The following is a 23,025-nucleotide window of genomic DNA, read 5'->3' as shown; positions in this document are numbered from 1 at the left end:
GTCCAAACTCCTGGTCTGCCACCCGTGATGGGTGTCCAAGCTCCTGGTCCGCCACCTGTAATGGGTGCCTGTATTGATTTTGTCTGTCTTCATGTCCTGGTTTCCGACTCTGGCTGTGATATCTTGGCTCCTAATTCTGCCAATGTTCCTGTTCTGGCTCCTGACCCCAGCAATTTCTTTGTTTTGTTTTCCAATCCTCAAGAAGCTCCTGTTCTCGTTTCTGGCGAGGCTTCGGCCCATTTCCCAGGGTTTGGACTAAAATGGATGGGGGACCATTTGATCCTGGGATCGCCCGGAGGTCGATCCTCAAGGGGGGGGTAATGTCAGGATCAGCCCGGGACTTGAACTCTGGTGGTGCTGTTCTGCTCATTGCAGCACTTACCTGATGAGCCACTGGGGGCTCTCAGGGCTGATTCTGAACTTTGGTGTGTATTGTTTTCTGTTATCTGCCATTCACAGTCTGTTTTCCACCCACCTCGTTTACCCTCATGTGTTTCCCATTTCCTAATCACCTTCCCTTTATAAACCCCGCCCTGAGCTTTGCTCAGTGCTGAGTCATTGATTGTATCCTGTTTGTTCCTGACCTGCTATTTTGAATCTGAATCTGAATCTGAATCTGAACCTGAACCTGAATCTGAACCTGAACCTTGAAAACCTTGTTTGTCTTGTTCCTGAAAACCTTGTTACCTTGTTTCCTGAGTGAGTACTTTTGTTCCTGTGTTCCCCTTTTTTCCCTCACCATGTGGATTCCTCGATCAGCCATTCTGCTTGTTCCTGCCTTTTGTGTTTCTGTGTTCCGTCTGCAATAAACCTGCTATAACTTCATCACCATCATGTTTTTGCCTACTATTACCTATGGCTACACCCCTGGGCGTCCACCATATCCACTCCCCTTGGAGTGGCTATCCTCGGTCACAACAGTTCCTAGTTGTGAACGTTACAATTATGCCCATCTGAAATTGACCCCCCAAAGAGCAGCACACAAAGATTTTTGGGAAAACCTAAAAAGGGAACATTTGCTTGCCTTAATTGTGTGTGTTGCGCATCTATTATCAAGGGAGATAGGGTTAACCACCCCTTATATGGCACCCCCTTGTTTTTAAAAAATTATGCAACATGCGACACATGCAACGTAGTCTACCTACTTAAATGTCCGTGTGGAATGGCATACGTGGGGCAAACTGCTAGGCAAATAAAAATACGGATTAAGGAACATCGAGGGTATATCCGAAATTATAAAAAAGACACCTACACAGATACAGCAGTTGCGAGACACTTCGCAGAAATGAAACACAATGTCAATCAGTTGAAATGGCTTGTACTAGAAGTAGTGCAAAACCCTCCCAGGGGAGGGGATGTGAAAACCAAATTGTTACAACGGAAATGTACTGGATTAAGAAACTAAACACTATGAATCCAAAAGGCTTGAATGAGTCTTGGAGCGTAAAAAGTTTTTTATAAAAAGTTTTTTATAAACGGACCTAATATGTGCATTACTCTTCTTTTCCAGATATTGATCAGTATTAATAGCCAAGATATGTTTGAAAACTTCTAATGGTAACGTATGGGCTCAATAAATATGTTAAACATATATATAATAAACCAATGGCATTTAAGGCCTAGTAATTTTTCGTACTAATGGAACTCTGCTGTTAAGAATTTGTGATAAAAAGAGGGCTTGGTAGGCTTTTTTAGGCAGTACTAAACCTGGATAATAAATTGTTTTTTATTCCCTATGATATTTTTATCTTCACAGTCACTGTTTTTCCTACTTCCACCTTAAAGACTTATCGCAAAAAGTAAAGACACACAACAGACACCATTGAAACGCTTCAAAAGACTTTATTTGTACCAAACAAAAGACTGTATTGGACATTGTCACGCCTCAGTATGTTTTTCTAAATAATTTTTTTCTAGAATCTTTTAGGCAAGGGTTAATAATTGGAAAGTTCGTTTCCATTATATTGTGTCACTTCCTGTCTAACACCTTTTTAGTAATGATGCACTGATTGTCTCCACACTTGACAAAGAGCCTTCTATGGTTCGAAACATGTAGTGTTGGCAAATAAACACTGATGATTTAGCAGTTAATCCTGCCTCAGCGCCTATCTTCTTGTGCTCTATTTATTGGTGGATTACTTATTTGCACCTACGGCGGAGGTGCCTCACAAGAAGACTGGGCAATACTATTTAAAGACTTCTCGGTATCCAGTCAACCTTGATTGCCCTGCTGATGAAGTAGTTCTTGAAGCTGTGAGATACTTTTTTCACAAATAAATGTGTATACAGACACCTGAAGATACTAGGGGGCTGCATCATATCTACAAAATAAGTTGTGACCAAAATCAATGTATTTTATATATATATAGATAGATAGATATATTATATTTTTTTAAGGAAGGACTTTATATGATTGTGTTTGGAGTCTCTGCATTGTACAAGCATGGGACCTGTTATCAAGAATGCTCAGGACCTGGGGTTTTCCGGATAACGTATTTTTGCGTAATTTGTAATCTTTATACCGTAAGTCTACTGGCAAATCATGCTTCTGATAAGGATTAATTATATCTCAATTTGGATCAAGTACAAGCTACTGTTTTATTATTACAGAGAAAAATTTGGATTATTTGGATGAAATGCAATCTATGGGATATGGGCTTTCCATAATTTGGAGCTTTCTGAATAACCGGTTTCCAGATAACAGATCCCATGCCTGTATTATATTGATTGGATACTGTACCTATAAGGTTCATAGTCATTCAGGGGCAAGATAGACCTCATAATATAGTACATCTAGCATTATAATATTCAATGCAAAAGGATAACTTACACATAGGCTTCAGCTGTCCTATTAGTTCCTCCTTGGTCCATTTCGCCCACTCTTTCTTGTCAGTGTTGAGTGAGCATATAATTGGACCACACGGCTTCCCACAATCCTCGATGGCAGGAACATTCAAGTAGTGCACCAATACAATATCTGGATTCTAAAAAGAATTAAAAATATATATAAAATGTTCAGTTTTCATTTTTTTTTTAAACAGTGTAGTTTCATGTGTTGTAAGACAAATCTTGTGAAATTAAAATCAACATTGGTAAACAGTAAATTCATTTAAACGCATCAGGAAACTTAGCGTGCACTTTCAGATAGTTATGCTTAACCCCCACATAGAGAGTCGGCTATTGTGTAACCACCTTATTCAAAACTACAGACCATTAGCAGGGATAGTTTTGAGAGTCAGCAGGAAGAATGTTTGTACTGGGTTCCTTGGTGGATAAAATGTTGATAAAAACTACCATGGACATTTGTTATATATTTTTAATATATACATAAGGGATGTTGAACCTCCAGCTGCTGCTGTATTCAACCTCACCATCATGCTGGGAGTTGTAGCTTAACAAATGTTGGAGGGTCACATGATGGACATGTTCCCCCTACTTTAGCTTTCCTGCAATGTCTGGGACCCATGCAGTATTGTAGTAAGAAGATGCCTCTATCTATTGATATTTTTATTTTAATATTGTATTGTATGCCACATACCATATGCTAGAGAAATCAAGGCCCACTTTTGTACACTTGGTTATGTAATACATGGTGCACAGTTCTAATTACACATCTAATCATCCATAACAACCAATCAGCAGGTAGCAATTACTGGCCACATGTATAAAAACAAACATGTTAATGGTTGCTAGGGCTTACTGCTCCTGGACTGACTTTTACTACATATGGGGGTATGTGTTTATAGGAGTGATGCACCACAGAGGCCAAGGCGCATGCCAGAGCAGCTAGGAACCAGTAGCCTAGGGGCAACCAAGCCCAAAACACAGGCCTGAAGACCACAGCGAGAAATGCCCGTGTACTAACACTCATACAAACCATTTTCATAGTAGTACGTGCCATTGGGTATTCATAAATAGATAAATAAAAAATAAGGGCCGCCCCCTGGGATCGTACGATTCACTGTGCACACAAACATGAGCCAATAATCAGACAGAGTTCTGTCTTTTGCTTCCACACTTCTTCCTGTTACAGTTAGAGCTGTAGTATTTCTGGTCAGGTGATCTCTGAGGCAGCACACAGACCATCACAAAATGGTGGTTCAAGGCAAGAGATGTAAAAGGGCAAGATTTACTAAAATATATATATAACAGTTTGGTAAGATTCTTTAATATGATATAAACTATGTGTTGCTTACGTATTCATTTTGGGGGTATAGTTTTCCTTTAATTGCTGATGAAAACTTCTTTGCAGCATCAACTAGATATTACCTTATTTTCTTTTTTTTTCTCCAATATACTTTAATTAAAAAAAATTGTTATGTTTTTATAAGAAACCTGACTGTATGCAGTGAAATTCTCCCTTCATTTACTGATGTGGATAGGAATTGTCAGACAGTCCCTAATTGTTCTGCAGGGAAACAATCAAACTTATGAAGAGCAGGGGGAGCCCCACCTTACTTCCCAGCCATGCAGAACTCAAGCAGCTTTGTTTGTTTCCCTGTAGAGCAGTCGGTGACTGTGTAGAGATTTGTATTGGGTTTTATTTTTGCTTTTACATCCCCTTTTACTGTTTCCAACTCCAGCTGCAGGGACAAATATCATGGAGTCAGATTTAAACAGATAAACTGTAATTCTATTTGAAGAATTATTTTGCTGCAGCCACTGGTTCTGCAGAGTTAGAGAAAGTTTGTATTAAACAATACAAATACTAGAAAATCCACTTTATATTACATGACAACACGGGACCCAGTGCAGTCTGCATATTCTGATTATTAATCAGTCTGTATAAGCTTCTGGCAGATATTATTTGAAGTGTGCTGTTTTGATAATTTATGCTGATCCCTAAGCAGCCCAGACCACACTGAGAATGTACGTAGTCTTGGTCTTGCAAAGATGTTTAACAAAGTTACAAGATGGTGACCCCCTGTGGCCAACTTTGAAAGCATAAATCATTTGTTTTATTAGGCTTGTGGTGCAGTAAGTTCATGTTTATGTTTAGTATACAAAATAAAGCATTTCTAGCATTTTTCTATTTTAGACTTTACTTCCCCTTTAAAGGATGGATACCTAGTTTGCTGCTGCTGTTTGCTAACATCTACTTCAGAATTAATGATTAGTAAAAAAAAATATCATTTTCATCTGCTGATTTTATACATTAATCTGTGATAACACTGTATCTAAGATCATGGATCATTCATCACGTGTATATTTACATTTGCAGATTCTTGGAAAGTCATGAGAAGTCTTGTTAAAGCATACTGCAAGCGTGCTTGTATAAATCCCTCAGGCTAAACCCATTACATTTATTTATTTAGAATGTCCTTCATGAGAGGAGTCCTCAAGAATAGGAGTCTTCTGCTATTTTCTCTTGGTTACCAATTAGTTACAGCCACAAAATGATAAATGGTCCAATGTTGTAAACGCGTTGGAAAAAAAATGATTTATGGGAAGTCAGTGGAATTTTTCAAACATAAAGATTTCTGACCCGATGGATCTGAATGAAATAAAGTGCTGAGTCTGTTATGTGTGCAAACTTTCTGAGGGATTTGATTTACGTGAACAATAAGCGTTTGCCCTTTTGGGGATACGGTAAGTGCAATGTCACATGGTGCAGTTTGATAACCGCTAATCCCCTAATTTTGCATTCCCATCATCTAGAAATATAATGGGGGACTTTTAGATCCAAGTAGCCATATATTTATTACCAATGATGCAGGTATTTTCCCCAGGATTCCAGAATAGTATAATGCTTTTATTAAATAGCGCCTGCCACAACTTGCATACCATGCACCACTATTGATGCAAATGTTTTCTTCTTGCAAATAATGAGTTAGATCCATCTGCATTTGTGTGCCAATTGTATCACTTCCGGTGCATGGCACTAGCATCCAATTCACTTGCCATAAAGCACTTAAGAGTATGGAAACAAGCCACTAATGGATCCCTGGAATGACTGCCAGGTTCAGACTGCCAGTAGCTGCATTTATGCTCACTGCAAGTCGCTAAGGAGCCAACCAACACCATGGTGAGTTCAAAAGGCTCAATGGCTAAGCTCTCCTACAGAAACCCTGCAGCAGCACTCAAGCTCTTTATGACTACAGTTCCCAGCATCCCCAATCATCTCGGCATGTAGTTAATAATAGTAATACTCAGGGGCCCATTTACTTAGCTCGAGTGAAGGAATAAGAATAAAGATAAACTTCGAATTTCAAATTTCGACCACTACTTCGACCATTGAATTAGCTACTTTGACTCGAACGATTCGAACTACAAATCGTTCGAATATTCGACCATTCAATAGTCGAAGTACTGTCTCTTTAAGAAAAACTTCGACCCCCTACTTCGCCACCTAAAACCTACCGAGGTGCAATGTTAGCCTATGGGGAAGGTCCCCATAGGCTTCCTGCCAATTTTTTGGTCGAAGAAAAATCGTTCGATCGATGGATTAAAATCCTTCGAATTGAACAATTTTTCGTTCGATCGAACTACTGTATTTGCGGTAAATCCTTCAACTGCGATATTCAAAGTTGAAGGATTTGCATGCGGCAGTCGAATATCGAGGGTTAATTAACCCTCGATATTCGACCATATGTAAATCTGCCCCTCAGTGTCGGACTAGCCCACCAGGATACCAGTGGGCCCTCCTGCTGCTAAACATTTGGCCTATTTCATGGTTATTCCCTTTTTCTATGAGAACAAAGAGGCTAACTAGATGGAATAATAGATTATAGTATTATAGTATATAAAGAAAAGAGTCTAGGAGAATAGAGGTAAGTGAGGAGAGGAAGAAAAATAGTACTCAGAGTGGGCCCCTGGTCTAAGGTTTTTTGGTGGGCCTCTGGTTTCCCAGTCCGACACTGGTAATACTGGGCCACAGTTTTAAACTCCTTGCTCCAAAACTAGGTAAATCCATTTGATTTTCTCAGCAAGATTGAGTTCTTTATTTAACATCCATTTGTTTTATTCTTTCCCAGGCATGCTGACCTGCAAGTAGCAAGCGAAGTACAGGTTTAAAGCAGAGAAAATGATGTACTATATTTATTTATCCTTGTGCTCTGTCACCGGCTATGTATAATAAATTAAATCTAAGAGGTACTTGATCTGCTTGGATCTCCGACTAGACGTTGGGCTGGAAAAAGCATTTCTGTTGCAGTTTTTTTAAAGGCATGTGGTCACTGGATGCTTGAGGCTATATCATAATAAAAGAGTTGTTAGAGAAAATAAGGTTAATAATCAAACAGAATCTGAAGTGCACGTCTGATTCCACTGGGAAGCTCAGTAGTCTTGGCCCTGGTTCAGATTCCTGTTTCTTTCTGTTCACAAAACAAAGATTTGTTTTATGCCACTTCCATTTTGCTACTGGGATTATACATGGAATAAGGTAATCCATGTCATAAACTATAAGGAAAGGGTGCAGTTGCATGACTATTTACAACAGAACAAGAAGTCCTAATTACTTATAATGAACAAGTTGCAAGGAGTCATGTGACACACGTGACATCACTGCACACCAATGGAGCTTTGGCACCCAAGGCAAAGTGAACCAATGGGAACTATGGTCGTTTTTACTTCTTAATGACTAAGGCAATAACTTTAAATTAATTTTACTGCTAGTAGTTTGACTACTGAGATACTCAAGGGCTCCGAATAAGGAGTCTACTGTACCTATGCCCTCTATCATGGAATTGTAGTTCCTAAAAGCGGTGTTTGGTTCTATTCCACCCAGGGTATGTGCAAGTACAGGTATGGGACCTGTTATCCAGAATGCTCAGGACCCAGGGTTTTCTGGTTAATCTTTCCGTAACTTGGATCTCCTTACCTCAAGTCCACTAGAAAATCATGTAAACATTAAATAAACCCAATAGGCTGGTTTTGCTTTCAATAATGATAAGGTATATCTTAGTTGGGATCAAGTACAAGTACAAGGACATCATTTTTAAAAATGTGGATTATTTGGATAAAATGGAGTCTATGGGAGTCTGTCTTCCCATAATTTGGAGATTTCTGGATAACAGGTTTCTGGATAATAGATCCTATACCTGTATTACCAAAATGCATAAAAAGGCACATTTAAACATCATTTTGCATAACAGGTCCCATACTACAGAAAAAAGTCAATCATTAAGATAATCAGAATTATTTGCTTAATGGACTGTATTAGGGATGGCCTTTCCATAATTTAGAGCTTTCTGTATAACTGTTTTCTGAATAATTGATCTGAATAATTGATCCCATACCTGTAGTTTGTATGTGCAAAAGCAAAAAAAATGCAGGGAGGTTAATTGGCTCCTGATAATAATAAATAAGATGCCCAAAAATAATAACTGAGCAAAGGTTGCCAGGAGTATAAAGCAGTTTTCCCTGACAGACCTTTAGCTTGGGTTCCATTCCCCGTGGGGGCACCCTAGCAGTTTTGAATCTGCATTGCAGAATGCTTGGGACATAGGGTTTGCTGGATAAGTGGTCTTTCTATAATGTAGATCACCATACTCTAAGGTGCAAATTTATTAAGGGTCAAGCAGTGTTTTCCACAAAAACATTGAGTTTTCAAGGTTATTTTTGGTCAAAATTCTACTTTTCTGGTTAAAAAACCCCTCTAAATTAAAACTAATAATATTTATTATATCCCGACCCTGGAAATAGCTCAAATCTAAAAATACACCATCTAAAACCGGTCAAGGTCATGTAGGAGTCAATGGCAGAGATCTCTTGAACCATTTGAATATGTTTATAGCCTTCATGATGTTCACGTTTTTTCACTGGGTTTCGCTCAAAAACTCGATCAATTCTACCGATTCAAGGGTTTTTTTTTCCCAAAAACTAGATCAATTCTAGTTTTCAGGTTGTTAACCCCAAACTCACTGATTCAAGTTTTTACAATTTGATTTTTTTCTTAAATTAGAAAACATTAGAGTTGTGAGTTCATTTGAGGTTTAAAAAAGCTCACATAGCTCTAAAATTCGACCTTTGATAAAAAAACTCCTTAAGTCTAATAAAAAATAAAATCACTAGAAAAACACTAATTAAACCAAGTAGGATTGTTTGCCACCAATATGGAATCATGCTAGGTTAGGTACCATCATTTACAAGGTTCAAGGTTTTATATTTACAGAGAAAAGGGAAAAACAAATTAAATATTAGAATTACTCAAAACAGATTCTATGGGAGATAGTCTTCCTGTTATCAGGAGCTTTCAGGATATTGGGTTTCCAGATAAGATATCCAACACCTACAGTATATATATATATATATATATATATATATATATATATATATATATATATATATATATATATATATATATATATATATATATATATGTATATATATAGATATGTAATATATATATATATATATATATATATATATATATATATATATATATATATATATATATATATATATATAAATAAATACAGTAACTGGTAGTATGTGCGGCTGGTGTAAGGCTAACTTTGCCCACATTTCTACACCGTTTCCTTGAAGCGTATTGCCCTTGAAAGATGACCCTATAAACACTGTCAAGATTCATATTCCTCTATTTAACCTTAGTAGTTTTAACCTTACCATTTACATTCAAATTAATTTTAATCTAAATATTCATCAACAGTTTGCTATAGCTTCTGTGTATTCTGCACGGGGAATCTTATTTATCTGTAAACGTTATTTATTGATACCAGAGCTGCCATACTTATTACTCTGATGGACATGGGCATCGCCTGGGCAGATTGGAGTCCCATACTAATAAAGAAAAGCTAAAACATTCTTTTTTTAATTGACACATAACCAGCGTAATCTTAAAGTCCACCTTAAATACACAGATTCTACTAGTAAGGATTGCAAACAGATTGTCGTTGTCATTTATTACAAATGTATATCATATAAATGCCCAGTCAATGAGAAATACATGTCTTTTAGTGATCGGTACAAAGTGCAGTAAACCTTAGCTCTTCTCTCAGCAGAGCCGCAATGCATTAGTGGCAAGCATACCTAAGGACACCAGCAGTGATTGATATCAGATAATAAACAAAGAGTCCATTTAAGCATAATACATTTATTTGTGTTACACACTCCATGCAGACTGATGATTCTTTTACATGGCATTCTGGAAAAGTACAATTCTGCAAATGGTTGCTATTTTAAATCCTGGATGGTACATTACCACAAGCAATGTGTTCTATAATCAGTTAAGGCATTTTGATTCATTGTCATTTCCTAAGGCAGAGCAAAGTCATGTATTTTATTTTCTACTCAAAGGATAGCGTACTCCTCAGATAAATGACATGTAGGGATATAGGATTTTTGAGGGCACTGCTTTATTTGCCGCTATAATGTGAAAACGCAGCATGTCATCTACTGTCTCGACATGCGGGATCGTTGCTCTTAAAGCCGAATGCACGGGTAAATCTTAAATGAACGCTAGCGTACACTGGTTATGGAACAGCAGTGACCTAATATTATTTTTGTTAATATAACACTTTCTTTATAGATGTCTAAAGACGCCTTGTTATTTATGACAATTATGTTTATGCTTTATTTTGCTATTCTAAACAATGTATTAGCCCAGGGCAGTTCTAAGGATGAAATGCTTTCTGTTTGGTTTATTATCCTGTAAGAAACACCCCTAATTTTCTACAATACTTATGATGTATGAAAAGGTAGTGCATGGTTTGTAAATGCATGCTAATGCCTTATGATATTGGGGTCTTCATCTGTTTTCTTCTACAATGGTAATGAAGGAAAACACCATAATTTAAACCAAGGGCCCAAGACACAAAAAATAGGATCCAATGATGATGCAATTTATTAATTCGCTATACACAATTACTAATAAACTAAGGGGTGAAATACTGTGTCCCTTAGTTGGGTGCAATATCATGCAGCTTAGTGATCGCCCAGTAAGCACTTGGGTCTGGGCATACCTCCAATCAGCACCTTGCTCTGCATTTAATATTATATATATATATATATATATATATATATATATATATATATATATATATATATATATATATATATTTAAATTTAATAATACAGTAGGTTGCAGGTGTAGCATGGAACACTGGCAGACTAAAGGCAGCCCTGCTTTTATCCCCTGGTATATTCCAGAAGGTTAGTACATCGTTCCTTTGCACCTTGGGTTACTGGCACCCCCTAACTTGGCTATGTGCTTCCCCCAACCCTCAAGAATACTGAATGCAGGCAGCACTGTATTAACACAAGCCATTTTGGAACTTAAAGACCTGCACCTTAGTGCAAAAAGCTTGGTAGTGTGCAAATGTGTCAAAACACAGGGCAGTTTTTGCCCTTTTTTATGCTCTTTGCAAACACTGCCCTGCACTACATAAATAAGGCAATTAAACTATAAATGTATTATCAAAAGTGCAAATGCACAGCTCTGCTGGTTGAAAAATTGAATGCGTATTGACCCTACTCTCAAGGCAATTCCTTACACCTACTGACAATGCCAATGTGCCCATTCAGTCTGTTTTTATGAACTGCTCACAAGTGCATACATTGACACTAATGTCAACAGGCGCTATTGACTTAAGCTTGGTAATCAGATGCTAAATGGCAATTTTTCTACAGTAAGGCTAGGGGCACACGGCGCGATTTCGCCGCGATTCTGCGCTGGGCGAGTTGTCGCTGCGTTTTTTAAGCCGAAATAGCTTTGCTAACTTTGGCGCTGGCGTCAATGCAAATCGCGGCGAAATCGCTGCGCTAATTCACACGCGGCGATTCTTTTTCTACTGTCGCCCGGAAACGCCCAGCGAGGCAACTTCGGACGACAATAGAAAACGAATCGCCGCGTGTGAATTAGCGCAGCGATTTCGCCGCGATTTGCATTGACGCCAGCGCCAAAGTTAGCAAAGCTATTTCGGCTTAAAAAACGCAGCGACAACTCGCTTAGCGCAGAATCGCGGCGAAATCGCGCCGTGTGCCCCTACCCTTAAACTGCATCCATTGCAACTTGCTATCAATTTCCTAAATGTACACTGATTTGCATGCATATTAGTGCAAGCTGTGACAGAATCAGCTTAATGTGCCTGCACAATTACACGTTAACTAAATGCACTCTAAAACATGCTGCAAAAATTGTACTTTGCATCATGAGCCGAGTCCATAATAAGGCTTTTGTTTTTTTACAAGTGAACCATATTTTTAATTGATTACACTAACTAACTGTTTTGGGCTCTGCAAAGCAACTGAAATGCAGGGTAGTCACAAGAAATAATATTCATACATATATGGCAGCAGATAGCTATAAAGTGTGCAGGTTGAAGATTAGTCACACCTGTATGCAAGCTTAACAGAAGATCTGAATTAGACAAAGATATTGCAAACCATACTGCCTCTGAGCTCCTTGTTTGGTAGCTACTTTGACTCCCAGAATGGATTTGGTACAGCCTTTCATTTTGCAGAGAAATTCCTGAGACTCGCTGTAACTCTGCAAAAAAAATCGTGGCCTTACTAAATTCACAAAGTGCTTTGTTGTAAATCCAGTAGAAGACATATCTGGCACACACTAAACTCAGAGGGGCCAATTCACTAACTTCGAGTGAAGGATTCGAAGTAAAAAAACTTCGAATTTCGAAGTGTTTTTTGGGCTACTTCGACCATCGAATGGGCTGCTTCGACCTTCGACTACGACTTCGAATCAAAGGATTCGAAATAAAAATCGTTCAACTATTCGACTATTCGCTAGTCGAAGTACTGTCTCTTTAAGAAAAAACTTCGACCCCCTAGTTCGCCATCTAAAACCTACCGAACCCAATGTTAGCCTATGGGGAAGGTCCACATAGGCTTTCCTAAGTTTATTTGGTCGAAGGATAATCCTTCGATCGTTGGATTGAACTATTTGCGCTTCGAAGTCGAAGGATTTTAATTCCCAGTCAAATATTGAGGGTTAATTAACCCTCGATATTCGACCCTTGGTGAATCGGCCCCCAAGTGTACCGGCAACATGAGGCACAGTGATGCTGGCAAGGGGTCAAGTTATAACTATGCCATGCCAGGCACAGGAAATGCCAGTTTGACCCCTTCTTCATATTTATTGTACATATTTTACAGTACTTTATACTGAGCATAATGTAGGGTACATCAAGCATGGGTTAAGGCCAGACAGGGGCACTGATGCAAGCCAAACGAGATAAAAGAAGAGGCAGTAAGAGATTTGTCCCTGTTTGTCACCTGGGGGTCCCTTCTTCAGAAACTACTCTAGGTAAACATAAAAAAAGAGGCATACCAACATGGTGCCCATGCTTTCTTTATTACCCCCAAAGTCAGCCATTATTATTTCCAGAGCCAAAAATTACTAAGCTTGTCAAGCTTGGAGCAGTAAAGGCCTGCACACCTCTAGACTCCTATAGAGTTAATCGTGAGACCATATTATTGATTAAAAAGAAAAGTTCCAGCGTATACCAAAATTATCATCAACATCATTTAACTGAAAGCGAAGCATTTATTTGGTCGCAATTGACCTTCATTAGGCAAATACTTTTGTTCTATCAGTAGAATATTTGATTAGCAGCAGTTTTGCTCTTTGAAATGACACTGACTGGTTGCTCAGTTATAGCCTTAGTTTTGAATACTAGTGTAATGCTGGAAATCAGTCTTTACCAAATAATTCAATTCTCTTTTCTACATAATGACTGACATCCATTACTTTCCAATAAAACAGCACATTCTCAGAGCTTTCAACTAGCTCTCTCCTCTCTTGCCTTCGAAGATGAATCAGTAATAGGATATTGTTATTATCATTATTAAATGGAGAAGAATGTACCCCCTACTGTAAAGCAAAAAAGGATATTTGAAATCGCTGAAAAGTTCCTTATTAATGACCATATAAAAAAAATGATGTTGCAGTCCTCTAACAACCTCACATTTTGAAACAGGGGGGGTACATTTTCTGTAATAAAGCACAGGTTTCAATGGGTTTTGTGACATCCCTAAGCATCAGTTATAACTGAGGACATCACTAGGCACTGTTTTACAATTGCCATGTATTTATCCTATTTGTGATTTGATTGGCCCATAAATGCAGTTTTTTGTAGTACTTCTCAGTGTTGTGTCAGGTCTTTAGAGAGAATTGCTTTTAGTTTCATCTAAGCTGAAAAATGCAAATGTTTGTGGTTGTCATGCCCTGGGCATGGTTAGGACACGCAGCAGAGGACAAGATAAAGCAGCAGCCATGGCCTGTGTTTCTGTAGGACCTCATCGTAATACTATTAAGTGATTTAACACAAGCATAATTGCTTAAAAGTTTATATGTAATTCAGGCACCACTTTTAACGTAATGATTAGGTGTTAATATAGCAGAGTAGGCTGTTAGGAAGCTCAAGCTCTTTACATTGACCACAAGTTCATCCACTGCCCTTATTCTACTTTCATTTAAACAGACTTAAAGAATTAACAGCCTGTGCTGCCTTTTCATTAGGGCCCTGGCATTATCAAGCCACAGATATTTTCCAGAAGAATGGCACCCCATTGCAATTATTTTTAAGCTATTTGTCAATGTAATTGCTATTGAAAACAGAATCTGTCCATCCTTTACGATTCTATTCCCTGCTTGCCTGACTACAAAATCAGCGTAAAGAAATCAACTCCCCTCCAGCCAAGACTCCCACAATACCTTGCACGCTTCTCTGATTCTCCTTCTTCTTAGGTCTGAGCATCACAGAACATGCAAGACATTGCATCTGGAGGAGGCCTGGCTGCTGCTGTATTCTTTCTGTGGTCTGTGTACTCAGCAGGAGCAATGTCGACACTAGCAAGCTACAAACAGACGCTGCTTTCATTTGCAATGATAGTTACAGATGACTTTTAAAATCGCAATTAATGTACCATGAAAAGCCACTTACAATTATATTTGCTTTCATAATGTAAATTCTTTAGTTGGGTTTACAGCCCCTGTAATGCATAGAAAAAGGGCATATAGTGGTTGTGTGCTGTTTTGTTGCTGGAACTCAGACAGCAGCTGCCCCCACTTTATTATGGAATAAGTTAGCCTGTTATACAAGAACAATTGAATTGAACAACTGACTCATCACCCAGGCAAGAGTTAAAGAAGAGGGGGGTTGGCAGTGTTGACAGTCTATGGTCCTCATCATGGCTGGTCCAATGCATATATCAACATTAGGGAGGATGATATTTGCATTTCATTAATAGAATCCTGCAAGCTGGGAATCCTAAATCAATGCACTTTAACCTAATATTCCCACCACCTAGATGTCTGTTTGACACTCAATTAACGCCCTCCCTAACACCAGCCCTGCCTGGCACCCACACTAGAGTTCTTGGCTAAAGTCACTTAGTAAGTAAACCCAGTATCAGAATGGGTGTCTGGGGCCCCATCACCTGCTTAGGGTCCCCCACTGCCACTTACTCACCCCCCACCAGCACCTAGACTTCTCCACGATCAGGGGAGGGAAGGCAGCAGAGGAGCAACAGTACTTACAGGTAGAGATTGGGTCTGGGTCTGCAGGGCCCACCAGATTTTTTGCCAGTCTCTCACCAGTCCAGTCTGACCCTGAGTGAACCCCTATATCCCCAGTTGCAATTAATGAACTGATCAATGCAGACAAGTAGAAAAGCTGAGAACAAAGGTAAACTCCGTAGTTCACAGCTTTTACAGCTCCCTGTGTTTTCAACTGTACATAAAATAATTAGTGAATTAAAGAGGTTCTTTTCACCGCCTTGTTAAAATAAGTGTGAAAGTGTGATAAATTCTCATTTGCGAGCACTGTGCAGAAAGCAGCCGCGAGCACGAGAAGGAATTGCTTTGTCTTGGACCGGGAACATTATATGGCATGACTATAGGATGGGGCGCCAATAACAAATTCGAGGCAAATGGCTGTAATTATAGGGTAGCACATTCACAGATCAAAGCTCTTTGCAGAGAAAGATCAATTTGTTTGATCAGTTCGTGAGCGCCCGCTGGGTTGCGTTGCTATAATATTCCAGCCCCTACAGAGTGAACTGCAAAGCATGAGGAAACAGCTGTGGCAGACATCGAGAAAGATAAAAGGCATCCAGTACGGGGCAGGAATTTCACGGCGAGCCCAGTAGGTACAATGCCACAGTTTAGTTATGGGCAGAGTCAAAGGCCTAACGAGGTGCTGCAGAAGATACTCATAAAGATGGAGAAGCGCACTAATTAAATGACAATCGATTCCCCCTGCAAATAAAAACCTTCTATTGCTGTTGTATGCTGTCAGTTTCATTACTACTCTAATGGAATTCTATGATGAAATTTCAAGTGAATTAATTAGCATGATATCTCCTTGTCCGCAGAGTGAACTGTCACTTTCCGCAAGTCGGATGTCAACAGCAAATCAACCTTCCCCTTCATATTGTACCATAGGAAAACGGAAAAAAAAAAAGACATTAATGTCACCGACAATACAAATCAATAAAAGAGTTTTATTCTGTGTAGCAGCCGCAGTTGAGCGAGGTGGCAATGTCATCGACAGTTAAAACATTGATAACTCTAATAATAACAATAATTCTAATTATTATGATAGGTAATTATACAAAGGAAGCTGATGTCACAAGCCGGTGATTCACATGTGCTTTAACTTACTGGGCGCCAGAAATTCACTGAAATCCAGACTATTGAATGCAATCCTGATGTATTCAGTTACCTTTTAACATTTCCATGGCAACCAAACAATTTGAAGGATTTTCACAGTAAATTGAATAAGTGCCTCTAATGTTTTCACTTGTAGATTCTAAGCTAGAGCATTTAATAACATTCCTTTTCTTTGAAGTTCATTACATATGCCTAATGACATGGTACAGTACACAACCTTAATTGTTGCTAATATCTGTAATTTTCAGGCACATACAGTTCTTTTTAGTACTGAGATTATTATAATCTTATTTAGTTATTTATTTATTTTGCACAAAGAGTTTAGCTAAATTCTTAATGTGACACTGTCTAGTACTTCTCATACCATTGCTGGAATACAGAGCTCTAAATAGAGTTCTATTCTAAGCGCTTTCTTGTAAGAAAAACCTGCTCCTTTCTATGATTACCACCAGCATATAAATAGCCTGATGCAAAATATAATGTAACTTCTGTGTACTTTCCTTCCTGGATAGGGTGGGGCTTCTCTGTTGATTGACATTAGCAGAAGCCAATGCAAGAAATGTGTTCAGGTTAAACCACTGGACTCATAAAAGAGGTCTATTTCTCAAAATAAAATAGTCCCTCCCCAAGGGTTTGAAATAGATATGATTATGAAGGGTTATATACACTGTGATACAGCAATGATGTTGTAAAAAACATTATATATATGTGCATATATTATGTAAAGGAAGAATTCTCCATCTTAGGGGTTATAATGGATGTATAATAGATTATGATGATGATAAAGCATTATATACATTATAATACAGCACTGATGTCGTGAAATACATTATATATACATATATGTGGATATATGTAAGGAAGTCAATATCATTTAATATATAATATCATTGCATGGGCTATTTCTCACGCTAAAACAGTCCCCCTCTAGGGTTTAAAGCAGATAATAATGATAATGGTGATGAGGTTTCATGTACTCAGTAGGTGTTTAAGCTGTAAAAGGTGTTGCTAGTGAAATACAAAATTATATACTAATATTTTATATATATATATATATATATATATATATATATATATATATATATATATATATATATATTTATATATATATATATACACATATATATATATATACACACACACACACATATATATATATATACATATATATATATATATATATATATATATATATATATATATATATATATATATATATATATATATATATATATATATATATATATATATATATATATATATATATATATATATATATATATATATATATATATATATATTCTTACATGGCTACAACAGTTCATTCGCTCCTCCAGGGTATGAAAGTATGAAATGGATGTATAAGTATTCATGATGATTTATGTAGGCTGGGATACAGCCAAGACATTGTTGTCATTGTCATTGTCAGTAAAATGGCAAGCAAGCAATCTGATTCCCCCTCATTTAGCTATTCTCTAAAGTTTAATAATTGTAATGTTTCCTTTATATACTATATATACATTATATAAAGTAAACATAAAAATTATTAAAATAATATGTACAGCTTTAATAGACTTTAGTTTTAATATTAGGAATGCACAATATCATCTAAAAGGTTAGAGAAAGTAAGGGACAGCATATACGATTGCATTTTACATGCTCCTATCCTGGTTAAGGTACAAAGAAAAACCTCATTCATTGTTTATCGTGCTCCTAGAATATCCTCTCAAATCAGCACATTCATTTAAACTAATTGATTCATTGATTAATTAAACTGATTAATTAAGATACATTGCATAAGCTTTCCTAAACAGGTTGGTCTTTAGGGACTGTTTGAAAGTTTGGAAAGAATGAGAGAGTCTGACAGCTCGGGGCAAAGAGTTCCAAAGAAAAGCAGAAGCCTGAGAGAAGTCTTGTAGGCAAGAATGGACTGAAGTGATAAGAGGAGGAGAGAGATGAAGGTCAGAAGCAGAACGAAGGTTGTGCAAAGGAGTGTATTTTAAGACCAAAGATGAAGGAGGGGCTTCATTGTTCAGGGCCTTGAATGTAAGTGTTAGTAATTTGAATTTGATTCTAGAGGAGATTGGGAGCCAGTGAAGGGATATGCATGGGGAAAAACTGATGTTGAGTGGTGAGATAAATGAATGAATCTAGCAGCAGCATTTAGAACAAATTGGAGTTGTGAAAAGCAACTTGTTGGAATACCTGCGAGGAGTAGGTTGCAGTAATCAAGGCGGGAGAAGATAAGAGACTGGATACGTGTTTTGGTTGTATCTGTATTCGGGCAATGTTGCACAGCAGAATAGACAAGATGTTGTGAGTGTTTGGATGTTTGGTGAAAAAGACAAATGAGAGTCTAAGATAATTCCCAGGCAGTGTGCCTGTGTGGTCGAATGAAAGGGGATATTGTTAACTGTGAGTGATATCTGAGGGACAGGGGAGGATCTTGGAGGAAATGTAATGAGTTTTATTTTAGAAAGATTCAGTTTCAGATGGTGCTGTGACATCCAGGAGGAGACAGCTGAAATGCAATCTGTAACTTGGGAAAGGACAGAAGGAGAGAGGTCAGGATTAGATAAGTAGAGTTAGGTGTCACTAGCATAAAGGTAATATATATATTTGATTATATGACAATAGATATCATATAGATATCATATATTTTATATGCCAATACATTGTAAAATCAAACTAAAGTGTGAGTGTCACAACTCAAGACTTGGAGTGAAGCCATTTAAAGAGAATATTAAATGGCAATTCTCCATGTTCCCAAATACTGGGCAAGGAAAGCTTTTCCATTTATTTTAATAGAAGGATAGCCCTGTAAACTAAGGGATTCTGTGGTTTCAGAACACAGGAACTGCGATAGTGTGAAGTAGACAAGCACTTAATATTCACGTCCACTATTTGTTATTGCAGAATGCCAAGCACTTGTTTTTCTACATTACTCATTTTGATTGATAGCTGCTTGATAGGCACTTTAGTGTTTGTCTGTTTTTTTCCCCCCACAAAAGCTATTATTTTTGATTGTGTTAACCATAAAGCAGCTAGGTTATGGTACAGTTCAACAGCAGCAGAACAGTTTACTTTCCCAGAATCCTCAGTATATTTCAGATAGTGGAGCACTGCAATGGCAAGTACTGAGGGTGTCTATGGAAGAGCTGTGTGAAAGAGTGATATTCTGAAGTACCTCAACATTTGCTAAATGACAAAGTCCAGTTAGCAGTTGCTAATTTGGAAAGATAATGATTTGTAGTTAAGCAGCTGCTGGAGGGGCAGAGAATAATGAGAAAATGCCAGAACACAACAGATAATTAAATCATAATGTAGGGACCCAGAAAATGTAACAGACCCTTCATGCAGACAGCCTAAGATGGTCCTCAGTAAGTCCTGGGTGCTTATTTCATATTCCAATGTCAAAGTGATGTAGTAGCAATCCAATGTTTGCCCAGTACATGGCAGTGTTTAAGGATATCAAAGTGAGAAGACATGCTTAGGACTCTTTCCTGGATCCCACCTGGCTTGGAGGTGGGTATAGGAGTGGGTCTGGGCAGGTTCCAGGCCAAGTTAGGCAAAGTGTAGTGATGGTTAGTTCTTTTAGTCACTACATGTGTGAAAGGCAGATCTAGGATATTTATCTGAGCAGTCATATGCTCCAAATATGAGGTGAGTGGGTTAATACCCTTGCGGTGATAAGGCAGCTAGTATAGGGACATGAGTGGGTGAACTCAGAGGCAGGAGATTTGCTAAAGGGCAAGATATCACTGGAGACGCAGGAGATTTGCTAAAGGGCAAGATATCACTGGAGAGGGTAAGTTCAGAGGCAGGAGGTCAGCCAAGGGAGCAAGATACCATCGGTGATTTTCGCGGTCACAAAAAAACTTGAGAACATTTTTTGGAGATTTTTTTTATTGACTTCAAGGGTAAAGAAAATTCCGGCTTCTAGACTAGCAATACCAACATCTACACCAAAAATTCCAATCAAATGTTTCTGCATTTAAAACATTGGCGACAATACACGGAAAAAAAAATTATTCAAAAAAAGTTTTTGTTTCGTAACTTTGTATAATTGCATTAGTGCATGTTTTTATAAATATGCATTTGGGATCATTTAGATGGGGCTGAAATTAAATTGTCTTTCTTCAACCTAAATTGACTATGTAACTTTTCTCCCACTGATCCAACTGCAGCTTAACTACATTTATAATGCAATGCACATTTATGGTGTGCAAAATAGGAACATTTTTTTTCCAAGGGAAGAACTATATTCCCCCTGCCTCCACAGTAATAGATAGAATTAGCTAGTTATTATAAATTATGAACAACAGGTCCCAGGAAGTGCAGTGCTTACCGTTAAGAAAACAGAAGTTGTTGAAGAGCTTGAGACTGACGTTGCTCATGAAGATCTTTTATATTATTTCACTCTTCAGGATTTAAGCCAAGTATTTTTAATGTGATGAGTAAAAAGGGCAATTTAAATGACTGCAGACAGTAGTTGAGTTTATACTCTGCTTATTGTTTGGAGCAACTAAGCACATGCACATGAATGATTTACACTTGGGTGAGCCCTATTGCTGACTAAGGCTTCTTATCCCTTCAGAGTTTGGCAGCACTGCTTAACAGCACAAACATTTTAACTTAAAGATTGCCCAAGGCAACATCTTTTGTCAACATACAATTTCACAGTCAGCACACCTGTAATCAAACATAATGCAAGAGGTCCCATCAGCATTTGCTTAATAAGTAAACAAGACATCTTGCGGAGTATCTAAGCAGACATTTATTTGACTCCTTCTGGGGGGAAAAAATCACTTGCAGTATGAGAAGAGTGTAGGGTTAAGGTTAACAAGAGGAAAATTGAGAGCTGCTCTCATACTTAGGAGTTCATTTTATTGAAAGCTGGAAGCTGTGTAGGTCAACCTTTTAAGGGTCATTTACTGTAAATTTTGCTGACCACATACAAATTTGGAATGAAAGCAACATATGCACATGCTTGCATGTGTTTGGTTTCTTTGTGAACACAATGTTTTGCACCACACACAATTATTAATCTTCTGCAATTAATACAAGTATGACAGAGCAATAATAGCTTTGTAAATCCTTACACTTCACTGTGACCATCAGTAAATGAGTACCATAAGTTAGTGAATCTGTCCTCTATTCTAGTTGGATAACGAAATATAATTCTTCTTCCTTCCTGCCCTATGAATAACAGAACATATTCAAACAAAAAAGTGGTTGTCATTTACAAAAACATAAATATGTGCTCTGCAATGTGCTCTGCAATGACAGATAATCACAAATGTCCAGTTATGGGCTGGTAATGCATATATTTTTTAATATGTAGCCCCCCCCCAAGGGCTTCCTCCCTGAAGCAGTCACTCGTGGCATGTACAACCATGAATAAATCAGATTTTTCAAAGCTGGTCTTCTTAATTCATGTTCACTGTCCAATAATTTTTATTTGATGATAGTGTCCCTTTAACTAGTACACTCATACTGATCTTCAAATTGAGTTAGGAAATGACTTGTGTCCAATCTTTTTCTTGCATTTGCATAATGCAAAAAAACTGTTGCATACCACCATGGTTTCTGTGCTTTTACACCCTGTTCTGCACAATAGCCACAGGTGTTAGCACTTGCCTGAGCCTGTACAGTGCCTACATGTAGTCCTTGTCCTTCTCCTACCCTACAAATTCCTAACGAAAAGAGCAGCAATTCCCTTGCTGCAAGTCCAGCGTGAATGAACACTAACAGGTGCCACTTACTGCTCCGGCACATGCAGGAGGGGCACAAGCATATGACCTCTAAAAATATTTCAAACCTTTGCTTACAAAGGTGTGTAATTGATTTGACTGAATGGAAAACAAAAATGTTTGTTCCAAATATTATCTCAGCCCACAATTCTTCATTTCAATTAATTGAAATGCCAAGTGCAAATTAAATTAGCTCAGGCATTACTTTATGTATCCAACAGAAGCTGAAATGGATAATGAAAAGCTGTCAGCACAAGTTTGGAAAGAGAAGGTCCACATTTACAGTTCTCACCCTTTCTGGTGAAGGCTGGTGTGCAAAATGCTACAGCTGGCGGGTCAACACCTACATTTCACCTGCCCTCAAGCATTAGAGGGGTCCCTATAGAAATGAGATTCCATGAATTGCAGTTTTTCATTGTCACAAATTCATGGCTGGTAAAGACTTTACTATTAGTTTGTGAGACTCCTTCTCCTCTGCCATTTTTTGTCTTATGCAGTATTCAGTGTATGGGTATGTTGGTGTCTGGGCCAAAATTTCAACCTATCCTGTCAAGGGCACCCATTTACTTAATTTGGTCGTCCTATCCTATAGTCTGGGAAATTCTGGTTTACAGGAAGAGGAGGAAACACAAAGACAAATGGAGGGTATGGGCAAGGAGCCTAAAGAAGAAAGTGTTATTA

General features: G+C 37.9%; 1 protein-coding gene and 1 long non-coding RNA gene across 12 annotated transcripts in view; one reads left to right on the top strand and one right to left on the bottom strand.

Annotated features, from left to right (window-relative positions):
- Nucleotides 1-23,025, bottom strand: part of LOC108696619 (calmodulin-binding transcription activator 1) — a 1,211,516-nt gene that overhangs the window by 245,287 nt on the left and 943,204 nt on the right. For all 11 annotated transcript variants that reach the window (XM_041569427.1, XM_041569428.1, XM_041569425.1 and 8 more), the window contains exon 6: nt 2,831-2,984. In XM_041569427.1, the coding sequence (XP_041425361.1) occupies nt 2,831-2,984 (154 nt within the window). The remainder of the gene's footprint in view (nt 1-2,830; nt 2,985-23,025) is intronic.
- LOC121395592 lies at nt 1,507-2,091 on the top strand. Its single transcript, XR_005962576.1, has 2 exons — nt 1,507-1,557; nt 1,757-2,091. It is a non-coding gene; the product is annotated as an uncharacterized LOC121395592 (long non-coding RNA).

The sequence above is a fragment of the Xenopus laevis genome, chromosome 7L (assembly GCF_017654675.1).
Source record: "Xenopus laevis strain J_2021 chromosome 7L, Xenopus_laevis_v10.1, whole genome shotgun sequence".
NCBI lineage: Eukaryota > Metazoa > Chordata > Amphibia > Anura > Pipidae > Xenopus > Xenopus laevis.
Note: the sequence above shows the minus strand (reverse complement) of the source record. Positions and strands in the feature narration are given on the sequence as shown.